General features: G+C 53.0%; 1 protein-coding gene across 4 annotated transcripts; it reads right to left on the reverse strand.

Annotated features, from left to right (window-relative positions):
• Positions 1-5,504: 5,504 nt before the first annotated feature.
• On the reverse strand, positions 5,505-18,845 carry LDB1 (LIM domain binding 1). Of its 4 annotated transcripts, none has more exons than XM_079793599.1 (11): positions 18,385-18,845; positions 10,421-10,523; positions 10,253-10,297; positions 10,065-10,137; positions 9,869-9,971; positions 9,523-9,695; positions 8,915-9,037; positions 8,606-8,689; positions 8,392-8,515; positions 8,046-8,194; positions 5,505-7,344 (listed from the first exon to the last, which is right to left on the reverse strand). In XM_079793599.1, exons 1-11 carry the CDS (start codon positions 18,407-18,409, stop codon positions 7,114-7,116), a joined length of 1,233 nt encoding a protein of 410 aa, XP_079649725.1. In that variant the 5' UTR covers positions 18,410-18,845; the 3' UTR covers positions 5,505-7,113. The 4 variants fall into 4 exon arrangements, with proteins under 4 accessions (XP_079649725.1, XP_079649726.1, XP_079649724.1 ...); XM_079793600.1 differs by having other exon boundaries at positions 5,506-7,344; positions 8,052-8,194; positions 10,065-10,140; positions 18,385-18,838; XM_079793598.1 differs by having other exon boundaries at positions 5,506-7,344; positions 10,065-10,140; positions 18,385-18,837.
• Between the last annotated feature and the right edge of the window lie 547 nt (positions 18,846-19,392).

A 19,392-nucleotide genomic window follows, 5' to 3' on the forward strand; every position in this document is an offset into this window, starting at 1 on the left:
GTGCACAGAGGGGGAGTCCCTCAGCCCAGCCTGCACCCTCTCCAATCCGGGACCCCTCGGGGGATGTCTGATTGCTGGACAGTTGGACATCCCTCTTGCAATCCAGGACCACTGGCTCCTAACTGCTCGCCTGCCTGCCTGCCTGCCTGATTGCCCCTCACCACTCTCCCTGCCTGCCTGATCGCCCTGAACCCCTTTGTCTGCCAGCCTGATCACCCCTAACTGCTCCCCTGCCAGCCTGATTGCCCCTAACTGCTCCCCGGCTGGCCTGATTGCCCTTAACTGCTCCCCTGCTGGCCTGATTGCCCCTAACTGCTCCTCTGCCTGCCTGATAACCCCTAACCACCTCTGCCTTGGTCTCCCCACCCGGGCTTCCCTCCCTCTGGCTGGCTGCAGGCACCCGGGACCCTGGGCAGCTCGGCCCAGCTGGCTGCAGGCACCCGGGACCCCTGGTGGCTCTGCCCGGGCCAGCTGCAGGCACCCAGGAGCCCCAGCAGCTCGGCCTGGGCCAGCCATAGGCACCCGGGGCCGCGGGCAGCTTTGCCTGGGCCCAGCTTTGTCAGGAAGGACGCCAGAAGATGTCTGGTCTAATTAGCATATTACCCTTTTATTAGTATAGATTATAATTACACTAGTGGCCTGGTGCACAAATTCGTGCACATTGAAAGAAAATTAATTAGAAGAAATATTTTAATATCGCTCTTCGCCCTTTCTCTATAATAGAAGTGTCAACCAAATTCATGATTGACAATGACAGATTGAAACACACGCATGTTGACTGGCGCCAGTGAGAGCTTTATATGTATCAAGCATGAGCGAGTCAACTTAGCCTTTTATAGATATAGAATAAACTTACTTAATTAGACCTGCTTTCTGATTTAGCTAAACTTTTTCCAGCCCAGTGAAGCACCCCAACTTCTCTTTCAGGTAATTGTCAGCAACACAGCAGTAAATATCAACACAAAGCAGATTATTATTGTAGATCATGCAGGGCGAACAAAGGGTAAAATATTTAACTGCAGCAGTGTTTGACTATATTTTGCACAGCGAGAAAACCTGAAGTCATTTTCAAGTTCCACCATTTCTTACTTCTTTTCAGTCGGGTCAAGTTTCTAAGTTTTCTAAATCTCCATTTTCTGGCTAATGAAAAGAAAATGGGATTCCACCGAGTCTCCTATCTACCTACTTCAGGACTTCTGTGAGGATCAAATGAGATGAGGCATGGGAAAACGCTTCACAGACATTTGGTTAAAGTGTAAAATGTTTGCACCTGGCTATAAAGCAAGTTGTGTGCGTAGGCTGAAGAAACTCCAAGGAGGCTAGTCGCTAGGGAGAGGAAGCCAGGCATTGCTATGTGATGTCATTACCCAGCGCCCACAGTGACCATATCCAGGCTGGGCTGGGCTGTGGGCCACACTGCGCCATGGGGTCTCAGCAGCGTCGACTGCGATTTGGTGGGCTGTCACTCCAGGGTGGTGGCAAGGCCTGTGTCCCACTTATGGGAAGCTGAGTGTTCCTTTGTGGGCGCCAGGTCTGTGGTGCCGTTTCTCTGTAAATGGCCAGTGCGTGTCACGGCAGCTCCTACGTTGAGTGTCTGCCCCTTGGTGGTCAGTACGCATCATAGCTACCGGTTGGACAGACACTTAGCATATTAGCCTTTTATATATATAGATAGATATGTATGTAACCATTTGTTCAATATGCTTCCCCTGCCCAACTATATGTGTCATGTTATCTTGTTCACTGTTCCCTCCCCAGCTCCTGGCATATTATAGATGCTCATTAAGTGTAGCTTGAGTTTGGCTGAATGAATGATGAACAGAATGGTTTATATAGCAGGTTCTCAATAAGTGTTTGAACTTTAATTCAAGTTAACCCTAGATAGATACTCTGCCTGGGCTTCAGAAGTGGAAACCTGAGTTTGCAGAGATTATGTCTCAATATTATAACCAAGAAAAACTCTGCAGTGTACAATAAGAGACAGGAATAACAACATTCATAAAAGTACACTTTATGATAGCAAAAACCTAGGAGAAAAACCAATGTTCAGTGACAGGAGAATGAAGAACTATGTATGGTACAGTCACACAAATATTACACAGCACTGAAAATGAATGAGTTGCAGCAGTATGTAACAATATGAATCTTAGTAATACAATATTAAGTAAAAGTAATAATCCATCAAAAATTACATATAGCAGTATTCCTTTATAAGGTAAAAAAAAAAAACACCTAAAATTTTTAAAATATAAGTTTTAGGAATACATATAATAGTAATAAATGCCAGATAGCTCAGTTGGGTAGAGCATCATCCAAATACATCAAGGTTGTGGGTTCAATCTCTGGTCAGGGCACATTTGAAAAAAATGAGAACGAAGAAAAAAAAATGTACATATGAGAAAAAAGAATGATGAATACCTTGGGAGAGGATGGAATGGGGATGGATCACAGTTAGATTTTAGCTATTGCCTAAATCTTAGCTTTCATGTTGATGAGCTCTTATGGTAGTATTATAAGTAAATAAATGTGTCCTGTGCATGGAGCAATGAAAAGAGTGTGCCATAAACCAAGGTTATGATTAATCTAATCCTGTGTACCTGACATCCATTAAAGAATGTCAGGCAGCCTTACTTGTTTGGGAGCAATGGGAAAAGATTCTTCTCTCCCATCCCTCTCTGGGACTTTTTTCCAGGGACTGACTCAGGTTATCCTTCTAGAGAGGTGAACTGGTGGCACAAAGGTGGGGTAGCAGGAAAGAGGAGTAATCCTGAGTTTAGCTACTTCAGGAAAAGGATCCCAAAATTGATGGGGAAATGGCCCCTTCCCAAGGCTAGAGTAGGAATCTGGAGGTGTGGGTCAGCTGCCATTCCCATTCAGCTTCCCCCATTCCCCAGGTTAAGAACTGCAGAGTGTGTAGTTTCCCACCCATTTCCTGTTCTGCTTCATTGAAGACCTCAGCATGGGGGTGGGGAGGAGTTTCATAAGTGGGTCCTGAGAGAATGGGACTGTGGTCAAAGGGTAGACAGTCATTGTAAGCATTCGGGGTACTGGGAACTGGAATAAGCAAGGGCCAAAACCAGGATCTTTGAAATTCAGCTCGCGAGTCGGGGATCACTGACTTAAAACTTTTTTACACATTCCTTTCCTTTCAGCCTGGCCCACAACATGCCTGGGTCATCTTCAATACCTCCTACCCCTCACCTCCCTGCCTTCCCTTCCTCCAGGCTATAGTTCTTAATCCTATACCTTCACCTCTACATCTACCAATCCCCCAAAGAGGCCCTACTTTATGAAAAAAAAAAAAAAGGGGGGGGTGGGGATGGGGGGAGGCCCTGGGAGGGTAGCTTAGAACCTTTCACATTAGGGAATGGGACTTGAAATCAGATTGAACTGGGTTGGGCTGGCTAGGCTGGAGTCTTACCTTTGGGAAAAGGGATTACAGAGCAGGCTAGAGTGGGCTAAGGATATTAAAAGGGCTGGAGGTTGAGCAGTCCTAAAAAAGTGGGGCTAGAGGTCAGGCTGAATTGGGCTGGGATAGGAAATATGGGGAAAGAGCTGAGCCCAGGCTGAACTGGGAATCTGGGGTTCAGGGCCTGTGCCTCTGCGGTGGGGGCTAACTGGGCTAAAACAAATTTTTTCCGTATCATGTTGGGACCTGGGGCAGGGCCCTCACCTGCTCCTGCAAACAGAGAGGATGAGGGCCTTGAAGGGACTCTCCCTTCCCCTATCTCAGCAATTCCTCTTGACCAAGGTCCTTCCTCAGGGAGGTTGCTGGGGCCAACAGGGAGGAGCCAGATCTGCGGCTCCAGAGGAAGTCTGCTGGCCACTGTTTCCTGAGTTCAAAAGTGGGTCCCCCAGTCTCTCCGACACACTCCCTTCCTCCAAGCAGGGCAGAGTCCAAGCCTGGCAATTCACCTTTTTTTTATTTTTATTTCCCCACCTCCTCCAAAACACACACACACACACACACACACACACACACACACACACACACAATGAACCTTCATATGCCCAACCCAGTCACACAATTGCTGCCTCAGCAGCCCCCCAAACCCAACACATACTGCTAAGCCATGGATTCATTTCTGTATTTGAATGCATTCTCATTTCTGTATTTGTAGCCTCCCACTCACACTCAGCAGTCATGCTTTCTCTGCCTTGTTCAGAACCATATCCCTAGCACCTAGAGTTGTTCCTGAAACCTGGAGAGAGCTCAATGAATATTAGCTGAATGAATGAATCCACTAAGACACATACCATAAACAAATGCATATACTACCCCACATACATAGTCACACATGCATCTGTTCTATTACATACACATATCTAAGGCCTCTCCCACCTCATCAGTCACATATATACATACAGTGGCACACACTCAGGCAAAAATGTTAGATGTACACCTAGTACCAGACAGACACACTGCAAGTAGGTGTTACCTAGCACTCTCAGGGTGAGTTGGTGGTAGCAGCTGTCTGGCCAATGTCCTTCAGTCAGGTCATGCCTGCAGAAGAGGAGTGGTGTGTTTGTGTGTAAGCAAATGCAGGCTTTGGGGTCCTGAGGCACTGGGCAACAAGGAGCTGGGCTGGCAGCAGGCAGGGCTAAGATCCCTCCTGAATTGGAGAGGGAGCAGGGTAGGCCATGAAGTACTGTCCTCTGGTTTCTTCTGCTAGCTGGGAGGTGAGGGTAGAGACACAGGTCCATGAGGTCTTACTTCAGATCCAGAGAGACCTTAGTGGGGGAATAGTCTGAGGCCTCAGGTTCCCCTGTCTGGGATGAAAATGAGGGAGACTGGGTAGGGGGCTTTGTAGGTACTGAGACCCCATTCCGAATCCACAGTAGGGTGTCCCTGTCTTGACAATCTTTTTTAATGGTGGGGGAAGAGGGGACTGGAGGTGGGGAGTTACTACCCAGAAAGGAGTTTAAAAGTGTCCTATTCCTCTTTCCATTCTTCTATGGAGTGTCAGGCTGCTCCCTAGCAACACCGCTTAAGCATCCTCCTCTTTCCCTCTATGCCCCACCCAAAGCCAGCAAGGAGATAAACAATCCCACTCTCCGACTTGAGACCTAGGCAGCTGGGCTGGTTGGCCTCCCTAGTAATGGCCTGAATCTCACTGACTGAGCCTCCCAGGAACTCTAACCAACCAAAACTCCTTCAGAGACTCTGTTCTCCATCCTACCCCCAACAGTCTAATCCCGGGGAGGATATCTCAGGAACCCTGCCTCAGGGCCACCTTTCTGGCAACCCCAAGACAGGAGTGAGGAACAGTTGGGAGAGAGGGGGAATGGGGAGTCAACTTTTGAGGGACAAGGGGCCATATTGGGATACATGAGAAGCAACACCAGAATGATGAGGGGAAATGTGAGATGGGAGTAAAAGGGAATCCACAGTCCAATTCATACCTCTTCCCCAATGACTGGTCTTAGGACTGCAGGAAGGAGGGAAAAAGACTGCTTTGGGCAGTCATTATTGGGCACCAATGACCAACCAAGACACGCTCAAACCCAAAAGTCTCTTTATTGATCTGTACCATACATGACTCAAATGGCCAAAAAAAAAAAAAAAAGAAAAAAAAAAAAGGCATTACAGTTAGGGTGGGACATTCATCTTCCCCACCCCCTTCCCTCAGCTCCTGGCACAATACCCTTCCAACAGTGGCAGCTAGAGTGAAGGAACCAGGGTGTAAAGGGCCCCAGAATCCAGAAAGAAGAGTGGGAAGAGAGGTGGTACTAACACTTCTGGAACTGGCAGCAGGAAAAAGCAGAGCTGGGCCCAGACTCATAGGATCCTGCTTTTGGCCTCAAACTGGGCTCAGAGCTTCCACATGTCCAACTGAAGTAGAACTGAGGATCCTGGCTGCCTTCCCCTTCCTTCTATGAGACCAGTAACTGGAAGGTATTGGGAGATGAAGATCCTCTACTTCAACTAGCGAACAGAGGCCTATTCCTCCCTGGTGAGCTTAGAGCTGGGACATCCTCAGTGGCTCCTCTATGGAGGGCAGGGGAGGACTAGATACAAAATTTGAGGGATTGGAGGAAGAGAGTATTGGAGAATATGGATGAACCCCTCCCCTATCCCATGCCTGCCCAACTGAGACAAAACAAAAAACACAGTGACAAACAAGGCTGCTCCCTTCCCGCCATACTCCCTAAGGGAGGGAGCCTCCCCCTCCTCCCATCCAAGGCAGCTGCTCTAGTGGAGGGCTTGTAAAGAATATACACATCATGGGGGAGAAGAGGGCTGGGTTTGAGGGAGTCACAAGCACTAGGAGGGCAGGCCAGACTCCTGGAGGACGGGGAGACAGACAACAGCTGGGAACTGTTACAAAGGTGAGGCCATCAATGGCCCCCTGCCCCATGGCATGCCTCCCCAACTCCAGTCACCCCCGAGGAAAAGGGAAGAGAGATGGCAAAGTGTCTCCTTGGTCTGAAGCTCTCAAACTATATAAAATGATGTGTAACTCCCCTACCCTACCCCCACACTCACCTCCACCTGGACCCTAAGCCCCCCCATCTGCCAGGTATAGGGAGGTAGCAGGACTTTTAATAAGGGGAAGAGGGGGGACATGAATGATTTTTTTTTAAACTTACATTTTTAATAATATTATTTTTTAAAAAAATGTGAAGCTGGGAGGTGGTAAAAGGGAGGGGCTCAGAGTTTTACCCCCCTATTACCAGCCACCTAGGTGAAGGGCCTGGGGGAGGGGTGCTCAACCAAGCTCCATAAATTTAAGTCCCTAGGAGCTGTGGGTACAGACAACCCCAGGCTTGAAGGGGGCAGAGTCAGGAGGATGGGGAACCCAGAACCTGGGGTGAAGATGGAGGCAAATGCTCTGGGGGTGTTCAGAACATTTCTCAGAGGCCCAGGGTCCATGTAGGCATCCACATGAGTACCCCCCTTCCCCCAAAAGGCTCTGCAGAGGCCAGGCCCAGCCCAGGGCCACTGCGGGGCAAAGCTTGGCACCTGCCCCCAGCGAGTCCAGTTCCTCCCTGAAGTGGGTGGATGGAGGCTGCCCATTTTAGATGCTCAGTCTCTTCATTCTGTCTTCTGCTCCCTGGGGCTTCGAGGGGTGGGGCAGGTAGGCAGAGCGCTGTGTGGCCCTGGTGAGGCCTTTACTGGGAGGCTTGTGATGTGGGGTTCTCCGATTTGCTTTCTTGGCTGGATGGAGGCTTGCTGTTCCAGGGGCTGTTGGCGCCCAGGGCAGGGGAGTTGTTAAAGCTGTCCTCGTCGTCAATGCCGTTGGCCGCGTCAAACTGGGTATTCTCCAGCCGGGTGATGAGCCTCTCGTCCTCGTCCCCGAACTCCCCGCCCATCAGGGTGGGCTCCCCCACCACCATCACATCCTGAGAGTGGCGGAGGTCCCCAAACATAATCGGGGCAGGGGCTCGCCCGGCCCAGGGCGGCAGAAACCCCCCAGAGCCCCAATACCCACCCAAGAAACTCAACACCCCCTCCCCCTTCTCATATCCCAATTTTAAACATCGACTCCTCTATCCCCTAGAATCCTTCCCACTGAAGGACTGCAGAGCATCACACCCTTTAACCCACATCCACTAGAATCTGGGAAGTCAATTTACTCCCCTAGCTCCCTATTACCCCCATTTTAGGTGGCTCCTAAACTTCTGTCCACATGTAAGAGAGGGAGCAGATAAAAAACACCAATGGGGAAAGTATGTGCATGTGCATGTCGGTGTATTGTAGATTCACACATATTGCGGCTGCATGGTCCTCTATCAATGTGAATGTGTATGTCTCTGATGGTCTGTGTGCCCCTAAGCTGTCTGTCCTGAACGTCCGTATGTTATCATGGCTGACTCTGTCCCTTTATATCTATATTGTTATGTCTGAGTCTGTGTGACCACAACTGTGCATGTGACTAACAAGGACTCTCATCAGTGATAAGAGTCAGCCATATTGGCAGAGTACACTGGTAAAAACCGTCTGTGCTTCTATGCCCGCTAGTGAGCTCACAATGGGACAGGGTCAAGGGTCAGGGGTCAGCAGTGGGGCAGCCCAGAAGAGAGAAGAAAGCCGAGATGCTTACAGGTACCTGGCTGGAGAGGGCGAAGGTGCTGGCTGGGCTTTTCTTCTTGCTGTTGCTGTTGTTGGTGTTGCCACCCCCCGAACTCATGGTGCTGCCCCCTGACATCTTCCGTTTCCGCCGTTTGCTGGGCTGCTGCCGGGCGGGCTCCGCTGTGCCAGAAAAAGGAAACTCAGGTGGGGCAGGGTCCTGGGCCCCTGGCTCCCTATTCTGGCTCCTAAGGAGCCTGAGCCTACCCTGATCCCAATCTTGCAGACCCAGGGGCAAGAAAAGGGCTTCATGAGAAGAAACAGCCTTGAGGGATGGCATCAGATCCTGGTAAGAACAGGTACAGGTGCAAGGCACTCACCGGGGGGTGCTACCATACGCTGCCACTTCTGGAAAAGGCAGGTCTTGAGGCAGTCACGAGGGCTGAGGCTGTAGGTCTTGTGGCGGGACATGAGCTCCTGCATGGGCTCGAGTATCACACAAAGCTGTAGGGAGATCAGAAGGGGGCTTTTCAGGGGCGGGACATGGAACTGAGACCAAGTGGAATAGGCCAGAGACTGGGCGATCAGACTCACTCGGAGGTAGTTGAGAGTGGAATTGGACAGCCCACAGCGTGTGATATTTTTGGAGAGCTGATCCAACATCTGGGGGTCCTGGGCCTAGAGGGGGAGAAAGATAAGAATACTAGCACTTGGGATGCATCTGCTCACCTGCCCTATCATCTGAGCCTGTGACACTCCTGAAAAAGAGGGGCTAGTATTCAATAATTTTTTAGGTGGAGAAACTCTAACCCTCTCAGGTCACTGACAAGAAATGGCAGACCTTATCCCATCCTTCCCACTGTCTGCCCTCCCCCTTGTGTCTTGGGTTCTGCCCACACTCACATGCATGGCAAGGATGCTGCGGGGGATGAGCTCCCGGTGCTGCCGGATGCTGAAGTGCCATGTCTTTATCCGCATCATGTCATCAAACATGAACTCCAGGTACAACCGCCCCTCCACACATACCTGGAGACAAGGTTGTCACAGCTCTGCCCCCTCCCCATACCTGAAAGTATACCTGTTCTCCCATTTGCTCACAACTCCCCTACTGCGTATACTTCTGCTACCTGCACCTAAATCTGGGTATGTAACTGACATGGACTATCCCCTCACATACCTGTCACACCCTTGACCCTTATACATAACACATACATGGTAGAAATGCTTAACTGATCCTGTCTTCTCCCATGTAGCTAGTGATACACTCATCTGCTATAAGCTTTCTATTAAGGCAGGCTCTTGTTCACTGGTGTACATACCCCTGTGGCCTAGAATACAGTCATGTACAAGCTCAGTAAATGCCTGCTCAATGCTGCAGCACACCTGCCCTCCCTTCTTGTCTGATCACTTCCCATTATGCCTCCTTGGGGAACAGCTGAGTACATTTTGGGAAAGAGGAAGGGAATCAAACTCAGGTGCTTCAGCATTCCACATCCAGCTGGATTGCTGACCTGGGTGAACATGGGTTTGCCGTGCTGGGTCACCATGCTGCCCTGGTCACAGTCGAGGGACACAAAGTTGCTGTGGAATGCCTCCTTGGGGTGCTTAAGCACATAGTACAGCTCTGTAGCACCACCCTCAAAGATGCTGCGGAAGTAGCGTGGGATCAGGGTCCGGCCAATGGCTGTGGAGATGGGAAAAACTCTTTAGAATAGAAGGACCTCAAAAGGGGTCAGGCAGATGCCACCCCTGCCAAAACAGATAACCTGAGACAAATACCCACTCCCAGACCTTAGAAGGACACAGGAGGTACACACTCCCACAGCGGAACTGGTAGAACCCTCAGAGGCCACTCACTGTATCTCTTTGGTCCATCCTCCAGACAGAAAGTGATGGTTAACATGGCATCATCCTCAAAGAACTCAGTTGTGAAAGCATCCCACCAGAGATTGTCACACTCCTAAGAGCACAGGGAGAGGTATTTGTGTGTGTATCAGAAGATATCCCACAGGGGTGCCCAGATGGCCCTCACCCTCCTCTTTCCCCTGGATACCTCTGTCCAGTTTTGAAGCCGTTTGTTAAGCTCGAATATTCTGTAGTCAGTTTGGTTGCCATATGGTGTGTGCCTTCTGGGGTAAGTGTAGAAGAGAAGTTAGTAGGAGCAGCGCCTCCTCCCCACCCCCACCTCTGCCTTCACCCATGTAACAGAAAGTACCTCCCACCCCATTGGACTCCACTTACCCAATCCCAGGCTCCAGGTATGTAGGCGGGTACATGGGAGTTGGGCTGTATAAGGGAAGAGGCTATGAGAATGGGGGTGGAAGACAGGAATTATTGGGAGATGTCACTCCCTCCCCTTTTCAGGCAGGATCCCATCTGGAAAAGGGATGAGAAGTGAACAGGACTCACCCCACATCCCGATCTAGCATGGTGCCGGGATGGAAGGGAGGGAAGGCGTTGCCGTTCGGGGGCTCCTTCGGTGAGTACAGCTTGAATGACTTTGAGGAACAACCTAGAATGGAAAGGAAGAAGGGGCACCCTGAGCCCCTTAGGAGCTCTCCTAAAGTCTGCTAGACTGTGTGGACAGTGAACCAAGGGAGGGGGACTACCCTAGGGAGTACCTATCTCTGCTTTTAAATCTGGTACCAATCTTATTTTATTAAGAAACTAGAAGTACCCTGGCCCAAGATTTTATTTCTTCATGTGACTGAGGCCTGGATGATAAAATTGGAACTGGAAAGAAATGTCAATACCATAGAATAAATAAATATCCAAACATTATAACCTAATTTTGATAAACCCCCTTTTCAACTACATTATTTTGTTCAATCATCACAACCACGATGTGAGGTAGTAGGGTCAACTGTAACATTCCCATTTTACAGATTAGGCAATTGAAAGCTCAAGGGGACTTGCCAAGATCATAAAGCTAGGATCTGAGCCCAGATCTTCTGATTATTCCCATATCCTGCAGTATTTTTACCTTTCTGTTCCCTCTGAAGATCAAGTCGTGGGAGAAAGAAAGGGAATTTGGCCAACCCCTGCCCCTCCTCCACACCCAGGGTCTCAGGAGGGCAGGGGATGGAAAGATAAAGGGGGGTGGGTGCCTGCTGGGTGCTGCAGACCAGATAACCACTTGGGCCTTCTGTCCCACCCCCCTCCAACGGCCACTCCCTTATCAGCCAGCCCCCTCCCTCACACCTAACACCAATCTAGCATTGTCTCCAAACCAGAAACTCAAAACCTCAACCCATTTTGCCTTTGAGACTTACAGTCACTGAATCTTGCTCTACTTACAAAAGGAAAAGAGGAGGCCTAGGAAGGAGACTAGCTTCCAGGAGGCTCCATCTAAGAGGCAGGTGGTAACTAGACAGGGATCTCTACTTGTATCTGTGCTCCTGCATACGTCTCCTCTCCACCTCACCCAGCAGCACTGAGTTCCTAGTGAACTATATTACCTAACTGGAAGATGTGTTATATTCATAGTTGGGTATGAGCCAGGTACCCCTGCAATGCTATTTTCCCTCTCCCTACAAGATGAGGGGAAACTGAGGCACCATTCCAAAGGTCCCGACCCCAGTTACACAGGTGCTTCCTCGTCCCCAGACTTGATTACATTTGGGAGGGTAGCTGTATTGGTTGTGTCTGAGCCTCCTCCTCAATTTAGACACAAAATCTACTTTGTCCTTAGGGGGAAGAGACAAAGGAAGACCCTGTGCCAATGTGTCATTTAATTCTCTCCCCAGGGATCTTCCTCACAATACAGGCAAAAGGAGGGTCCCAGAAGGGCCTACACTATACAGTCCCTGAAGAAGCCAAGAGTCAGAGCCTGTGTATGCCTGCACACATGTGTGCCTCATCTTGCCTAGCAGGCTTCTACCCTCAGCTCGCCCCAACATGCCTACCAAGGGCTGGAACCCAGCAGCCCCAGGCAGGATCAGTATGCCCAAAACAGGCCCTCGCCCCATGCATGAGCTCACACAGGCCATGTCCATATGTTCCCATCACAGCACACACAGCCTTCACATGCCTGTCTGAACTGAATGAGGAGCCTGTGTCCTCAAGAAAAGGGACAGTCGCACCCAGCCCCAAGTCTCCCCACTCCACAGACAGGTAGACCAAAGCCATGTAGGAAGCCCAAACTCACACAGCTCACCACAGGCCAGGCCAGGCCTTAACTAGGCCATCCTTCCCCCAAAAGCATCACTGCCCTTGCCCTTAGTTTCAGGGCCACTTGGAGAAATGTGTCAGCTCAAGACCCTAAAAAGAAGGGAGGCAGGACACCTGGGCTCCTCTTTAATTCTGAAAAAAGTTTCAGAACTTCAATTTCTCTCCCTAGCAAACTGACAGGCATTGTCTGGGGTTGGGTTAACAGTTCTGAAGAGGAAAAATTCAAAGCTCTGTGGACTCTATTTACACCTCCAGTGAATGGACACAAAAACTCTGCACCTCTCCAGAGGCATAGCAACTCCCAGTAGCCCCAGCACAAGGGCTTGGGAGAGAGAAGAGAAGGGGAGGGAACATCACCCAGACCATCTGTCCCTGTTGCTGCCTGTCCCCAGCAGCAGGGGTAGAGGGAGCAAAGTGGGGGTGGGGATGAAAGGGATGTGTCATCCAGTCTTGGAGTCAAACATAGCCCCCTTCCCATCTCTAGCAATCTGGGAAACCTTAGGAAGAAGGAGAAAGGAAGAGCCCAGAACTAGTAAAGTTTTCTCAGGATGGAAGCTGCATCTTAGGGCTGAGGGGGGCACCTCCAGCTGGGCATTTCCATGGTAACCAGCCTGACTAGAGGGCAGGCTCCCGCCCTTCGGGGCTGACCAGAGGTCAGCAGGCCGGGGAGCCCTGGCCTCTCTGAGTTGAGGCACCTCTTCCCCAGCCAGCACACCAGGCCAGGGCTAGACCCAGGACCTTCTACCCACCCCCTACAGGCTTGCAGGGCGCTCAGACTTACCTGGGAGAACTGAGGGGCCCAAGAGAGGTGCGGGGAGCAACTGGCAGCCCACCAGGGCTCTGGCAGGGGTGAGGGCTGAAGGGGGGCCAACTTCAGCCGCTCATGTCCCGAGTGGGACGGGCAGGCCTGGCTGGGAGCTCCACTCTGCGGGCCGCACAAAGACTCGCACGCACTGCCTTGGCCTGCCCCGTGGCGGCCACAGCCCCGGGGGAAAGTTATAATGGCCACTGGGCCGGGGGCCGGGGGCCAGGGGGCCGGCCTGGGGGGCGGGGGACTGCGGGGAGTCCGAAGCCTTCTTTGTTTGCGAGGTTTCCCTCAACAATGGCTGCTCCGCTCTCTCCTCTCTCCTCCTCCTCCTCCTCGGCTCTCCCCGCCGCCGCCTCTCGCAGCCTCTGCCTCCAAGCAGCCCACCCGCCCTCCCCAGGCCCCCAGGCCCCTCTGCCGGGGCACCGGGAGAGGCAGTGCACGGCACTCACACTCACTCACAATCGCACACGCACGGACACACACAGCGCCCACCAGCTCCCAGCCTTTTCTCCCTTTCTTTCCCTCCCTCCCAGCTCGCTCTCGGAGCCTCTCTCAGAATGAGGCCCCAGGGCGGGCAGAGGGTGGAGCTGCCCCCACCGGCCCCGCCCCCTCCCAGCCGGGGAAGAGGAAGAGGGAGAGAGGGAGGGAGGGAGGGAGGCAGGCAGGCCTGGAGGACTGCTGAGAAAAACAAAGAGAGACAGAGACTGGGAGAGACTGGGATGGAGAGATGGAAACAAAACAGACTGGGCCTGCAGAGACCTGGATGGAAGGGAGGCCTGTGGGGGCCAGGAACTGAAATGTTTCACCGCCCCCTCCCCAACTCTCGTGCGGTGCTCAGGAGTGAGCAGGGGAGCCAAAGCCACAGGCAGGGGTGGAGGAGGGTGCCCTCCCCTCTGGAGACTCCCAGTATCTTCAAACTGCCTCCCAAAGGTGCCCCCAGTCCCTCTTCCTCTCCTCGACGATCTCTTGGGTTGAACACTGGTCTGGGCTGCCACCCCTGGTGAAATCCCAGAGCAGCTAGCTGGGGGGAGACTCCAGGGGGTTACTTTTGACAGAGATAGACTCTGACTTCAGCCTGTAAACACTGATTGGAGGGAGGGGGCCACTCCAGGCTCCTGGGCCCCCAACCCAGCTAAGTTCCAAGCCCTGACTTAGATCTGCCTTAGCCGGAGGCCCCTTCCTCCTCCTCCACCTCCACCTCCTCCTTCACCACCACCACCACCACCACCACCACCAGAGACACGTGGGTGCAGGGGAAAGAGGCGCTGTCAGAGCCAGGAAAGCCACGCTTGCCCAACCAAGGGTCTACAGGAGGAGCTTAGTCTGAGGCTGAATCCTCCCCAACACCCCAGTAAAAAAGATATGTAGTTACTGTTGTAGAACCTGTTCTCCAATGCAAAGGGTAATCCCGAGAGAGGAGGTGTTTCTAAAACTTGGGTAGTGGTCCAGACCCTACTCCCTGGCCAGATAGGAAGAAAGAAACACACACACACATGCTAGAGGGGGCAGCGTATGATCTCCTACTTCATTGAAGGTGGAGTTGCTGCTCCCTATTTCCTACCCACCCCACCATATTCACCCATAGTCCCACGACATACACACCAGTTGACTGTGCAGAAATAATATTGCACCCGGCTCTGTGAACATCCTCCACACATAAATAACACATCTCACTTTCACATAAATCAGTACCTGATGCACACCTGATAACACACTTTTAACCAGTGATATACCTCAAACCCTAAATAAACCCAAACCCAAGATGCACATACTGTCTATTAAAGACCCTGACTTCCATACACATTGGGACTAGTGACACACATTCCCCTAACCCTAATATACACACCAAAAGCGCATTATATACCTCCTGAACTTGTGACAGACTAGTATATACACGTACTGACCATTTGTTATCCAGGGTTGAACCCCATAAACCACACTTCCTGAAACCTGCACGGCACTCTCCATCACAGCCTGGCCACGACACACCCCAGCTTTCACAAACATCGAAATCTGTGACATTCAGCCAGACCCAGCAAAATACTGCCTACACCAGGATTTGAGACATTCCCACTGACCCCCAAATTTACTGTTCAACTCTGGGATAACCACACTCCTCCCCCACTGACAATTCCTGTCATTTGTTTGGTGCCTTTAAACTTTCCAAAGTGCACTCATAGGCAGTACCTCAAGAAATCCTTACAGCACACAGAGCCAACTATTACCCTAACTAGAACAGACTATAATAAGACAGAAGGGCCTGAGCCTGGAATCCTGGGTTTCTAACCTCACTCATCCAAGCCCAGCCCTAGGGCACTGCAGCCATTCCCATTCCCCCTCCAAGGAATGCCCATTCCCGGCCCCAAATGCGTGTCTACATGTGAAGGAGTATAGGTGTATGCTCTGGCTTCTGCTCCAGTTCAGAGCTCAGAACCCTGACTCAGTCTGTCTCCTCAAATTTTGGGGAGAAGTGCCCCTATATACCAAGACATACCAAGGCTCTGGCATATCATCCAAAATGGTCCCTCTCTTAGTTCCTTCTCTAGCAAGTCTACTACTCTCCATGTTCTGACTTAATTCTCTCACTTGCACAGGGACAGAAGAGGTCCAGCTAAAGAGAGCAAGTCTGAATTAGAAGGCCCTAAAATTTGGGGTAGGAATGAGCAGGGAGCAGCAAAGAATGACAAAGGTGATGAGGACAGAGTAGAGGGAGAGCACCCCTCCTGGAGGTGAGAACTCTGAAGGGCAGCAGCCTGCCCCAGCCCACAGGATAATGTACCAGCGCTGCCCCCTGCCCGGGCCCCTGGGGCTCCCTGACCCAGGCCTCCAGTGTGCCTGCCCCCCTTCCTTTGTCTGTGCCCGGCCTCCCGTTGGCCTGGCGCTCTGCCATCCTCCTCTCCTGGCTCCCAGCCGCCACCACTGCTCTCTCCTCCCCTCCCCCCACTCCTCCCTGCCTTAACCCTTCTGAGCCACATGCTGCCCCAGACAGGCCCTGGCCCCTTCAGCAACCTGCCCTGCCCAGGGTGATGCCCCTTAGCAGAGGTTCTACCTGTTCCTGACCAAAGCCCCAGAAGCTAGTCACCACCCCAGGAGCACTATGGGAGCTGAGTGTGTGTATATGTGTATCTTGTGGTGTGCATGTTCGTGGGTCTGCATGTGCTCTGGCTTCCCTCAGTCACATGTGTGGGGCATGTGCTGTCTCTGCTGGGCTCGGGGAGGAGGAGGAGGAGGAGCTGGGAGACAGCAGAGCACAAAGGAGAGACTCAGACAGGCAGGCAAGCAGCAGGCGGGCGGCCTGCCAGGGCGCCTCAACCCCCACCCTAGGACTGCTCAGGTTGGGTGGTGGTGTGTGTAGGGGGGGGTATCTTTGGGCCTGGACTGTACATGCTGCCACGATGTCCTTGTGTTTAGCCATGTGCTCCCACCCACCCATGCAAGCCTGGTCCCCTCTCTTATCCCAACTCCTATCATTCCCCACCTCCAGGCCCCTCTCCAGCCCTTCTTCACGTGGTTCTCCTTTAACCTCCATCCATCCTCTGTGGCATCAATCCATCAGACTTCTTCACATTCGGTAAATGATTCCCCAATCTTAGCCATCTTTTGCCCTCTCTCCCACAACCAGGTCAAGACACAAGAAAGAAACATGCCTTTTGGGGCACTGACTGAATACGCCCCTCCCCCACATTCCCACGTCTTGGTGCTTGAGTCCTCTTCCTGTCCCCATGCTGCTACACTAGAGGCTGAGGAGGAAACCTTCTCCCTTCTCTACTGGACCCAAGCACCCTGTCTCAACTTCAGGGCCAACCTCCCATCTACTCCCAGCCTGACAACCCCTCCATACCCACCTCCTACCCACTATTTGTAGGAACTAAATATCAAAATATAAGACTCAGTCCTCTAATTTGTCCAGAGCCTTAGTTTCTGCTATGCTCACGTGTGGCAACGGAGGATCAAGGCCATGGGGTGAACTCAGAGCATGAATGGATCCAAACAAGGCACCCAGCATTTTCTTTATAAAGAAAATACACACATAAATATGCACACCAAGCTGGGAGGAGGAAGAATGATGGGACTGGGCATGATTCCAGCTTAGTAAGCTCTTTCCTCTCCTCTTCCTCACTCTCTGCAGCAGGAGCCAGGGGTCCCCACACCCGGATACTCCAGGATTCTCAGGCTCTACTAGCCCTCCTTCTGGGCCCTGGGCCCCTTAAACATCAGCCTCAGCAGGCACTTTAAGTGTGTGCCCAACCCAGTTTGGCCAGGGTCACATGATTTTCAAGGAAGCTTCCTCACTGGCAGCTTCCCTTGGGGATGCGGGGGAGGGGCAGTTGTGGGGTATGGGCCTCCCACAAAACAGAGCATCCCGAGGAGGGGCAAAGGTCCCAAACCAGACTAGATTTGGGGAAACCTGACTTTCAGAAGAAAGCTAACTCCAATCTGGGGCAGGAGGGGGTCCTGCAAATAACTCAAGAACCCGGGGTCCTGGGGAGTCCTGGGGGTGTGGACAGACAGTGTTCTGAGGCCCTCTGAAGACTACCTCTCCAGTCACATCGCCCCTCTCTTCCCCCCTGGCAGTGAAGGGGAGCCTTCCCTCCCCAGGAAAGAACTCAGATCCAGGTTGTCATTGGCAAGAGCAGTGTTTTGGGGAGGCAGGGCTCTGACCCTAAGTTCTCTCTCAAATTCTTATTTTGGGTTCAAGCATTGCTCCCCTCAACTCAGCTCTCACAAATCACTCTAGTAGTTCCTATTTTGCCTGGGGCTCCACATTCCCACTCTCACGAGGGCGGACATGCCAGGCCCCAGGGCCCAATTATCTGCCCCCCTCCCCCAGGAATACCTCCTGTCCCTCAGGATGGCCAGCCTTCCCTGGCAACAGGCAGGGAAATTTGAAGGGGGGAAGATGGGCCCCAATGAACCCCTCCACCCAAACACGGTCCTCAGAAACTGCCTGGAGGGGGGTGTCACAGGATCTTAAGAGGGAATAGGCAGCAGGGAAAGGGGGGGGGGGCAACCCAAACCAGCCAATCGCAACTCTATGATGACCTGAGGGGGGGTCAAAAGTCCAGACTCACTTCTGATTGGCTAACACCCTGGAATTCTGGGAATTTCAGCCCCCCCAACCCCTCCCCAAGTAATCTCTCCCCCACCCTCAAAAAAAAAACAAAACCCCACACACAAGCTACCCCCAGCATCCCCTCCCCGAGCCTCCAGGCTGCTGCGCATTTACAGTTGGGGAAGCCCCTCCCCGAGACCGAAGCCCCGCATACCCCTCACAGCCCCTACCTCCGCCAGGCCACCGACGCCCCCCACACAAGTTCTCGCCAAACAAGGGGTGAGGGATCCGCAGAGGGTGAGGGAGGGAGGGAGGGGCCGGGCGGCCGTGCGCCTCACTCACCAGGACAGGCACAGCCCACTGACATCTTCACATCGCCCGCCGCCGGGAGCCCAGCCGAGTCACGGTGCCCGCCCCGCGTGGGGACAGGCCGGGCATGAGCCGCCGCCGCCGCCCGCGGCCCCTGCTGCCCTCGCCGCCGGCCCAGCCAGGCCCGGCCTCGGCCCGGTGCGGGCGGGCCCTGGCTGCAGCGAGGAGCCTGTCAGGCGCGGAGCAGACAGGAAGGAAGCCAGGCGGGAAGGCGAGCTGCCTCTGCGTGTGTGTGCGCGGGTGTGCGTCCTCCGAGTGTGTGTCCGTGTGTGCGCGTGTGCGTGTCTGTGCGCTCCCGCCGCCCTCCCCGCCGCTAACGCCGCCGCCGCCGCCGCCGCCGCTCGCCCCCCTCTCCCTCTCCTCCCTCCCGCTATCTCTGGCGCCCGCTCTCCGGCGCGGGCCGGGCTGGGCCGGGCTTTATTAATATGCTAATTGCCTGCTAGTGGGAGGGGAGAGCCGTGTCAAAGTGACCCGACGGGCGCGCAGCGAGCGGCGACGTGCGTGCGCCGCGCGGCGGGCGGGCGGCGAGGGGCCCGGAGCGTTCGGGGAAGGCGAGCATGTGACGCAGCTTTTAAAAAAGGAGACGGAGGCAGAGACCCCGGAGAGGCAGAGCGAGGGGGAGGGATTAGAGGCGAAGCTGCACACTCTGTGTCGGTCCCCCCGGCGCACCGCCGAGTTGGGAGCCGTGACGAGCCGGAGCGGGAGCAGGGACTGGGGGAGGCGGAGCCAGGGTGGGCTGCGAGGGGTAGCTCTTTCTCCACCCCCGCCGCAAACTGGGAGGGAAAGGAGACTGCTGACCACCCCCCCCATGCTCCCTGCTGAGAACCCAGTCTTACTCTGGAGGCCCCTTGTTAAGCGCCCCCATTCAACCTGGGTGAAGAAAAGAAGCATTATCCTAATTCTTGTGGCAACCCTTCAACTCACCTCCTCCCTAAATGAACCACCCTCCCTTGCCTGCTAAACCAGTTGGGACTAGAGCTA

The sequence above is a fragment of the Cnephaeus nilssonii genome (genome assembly GCF_951640355.1).
Source record: "Cnephaeus nilssonii genome assembly, chromosome: 16".
NCBI classification, from domain to species: domain Eukaryota; kingdom Metazoa; phylum Chordata; class Mammalia; order Chiroptera; family Vespertilionidae; genus Cnephaeus; species Cnephaeus nilssonii.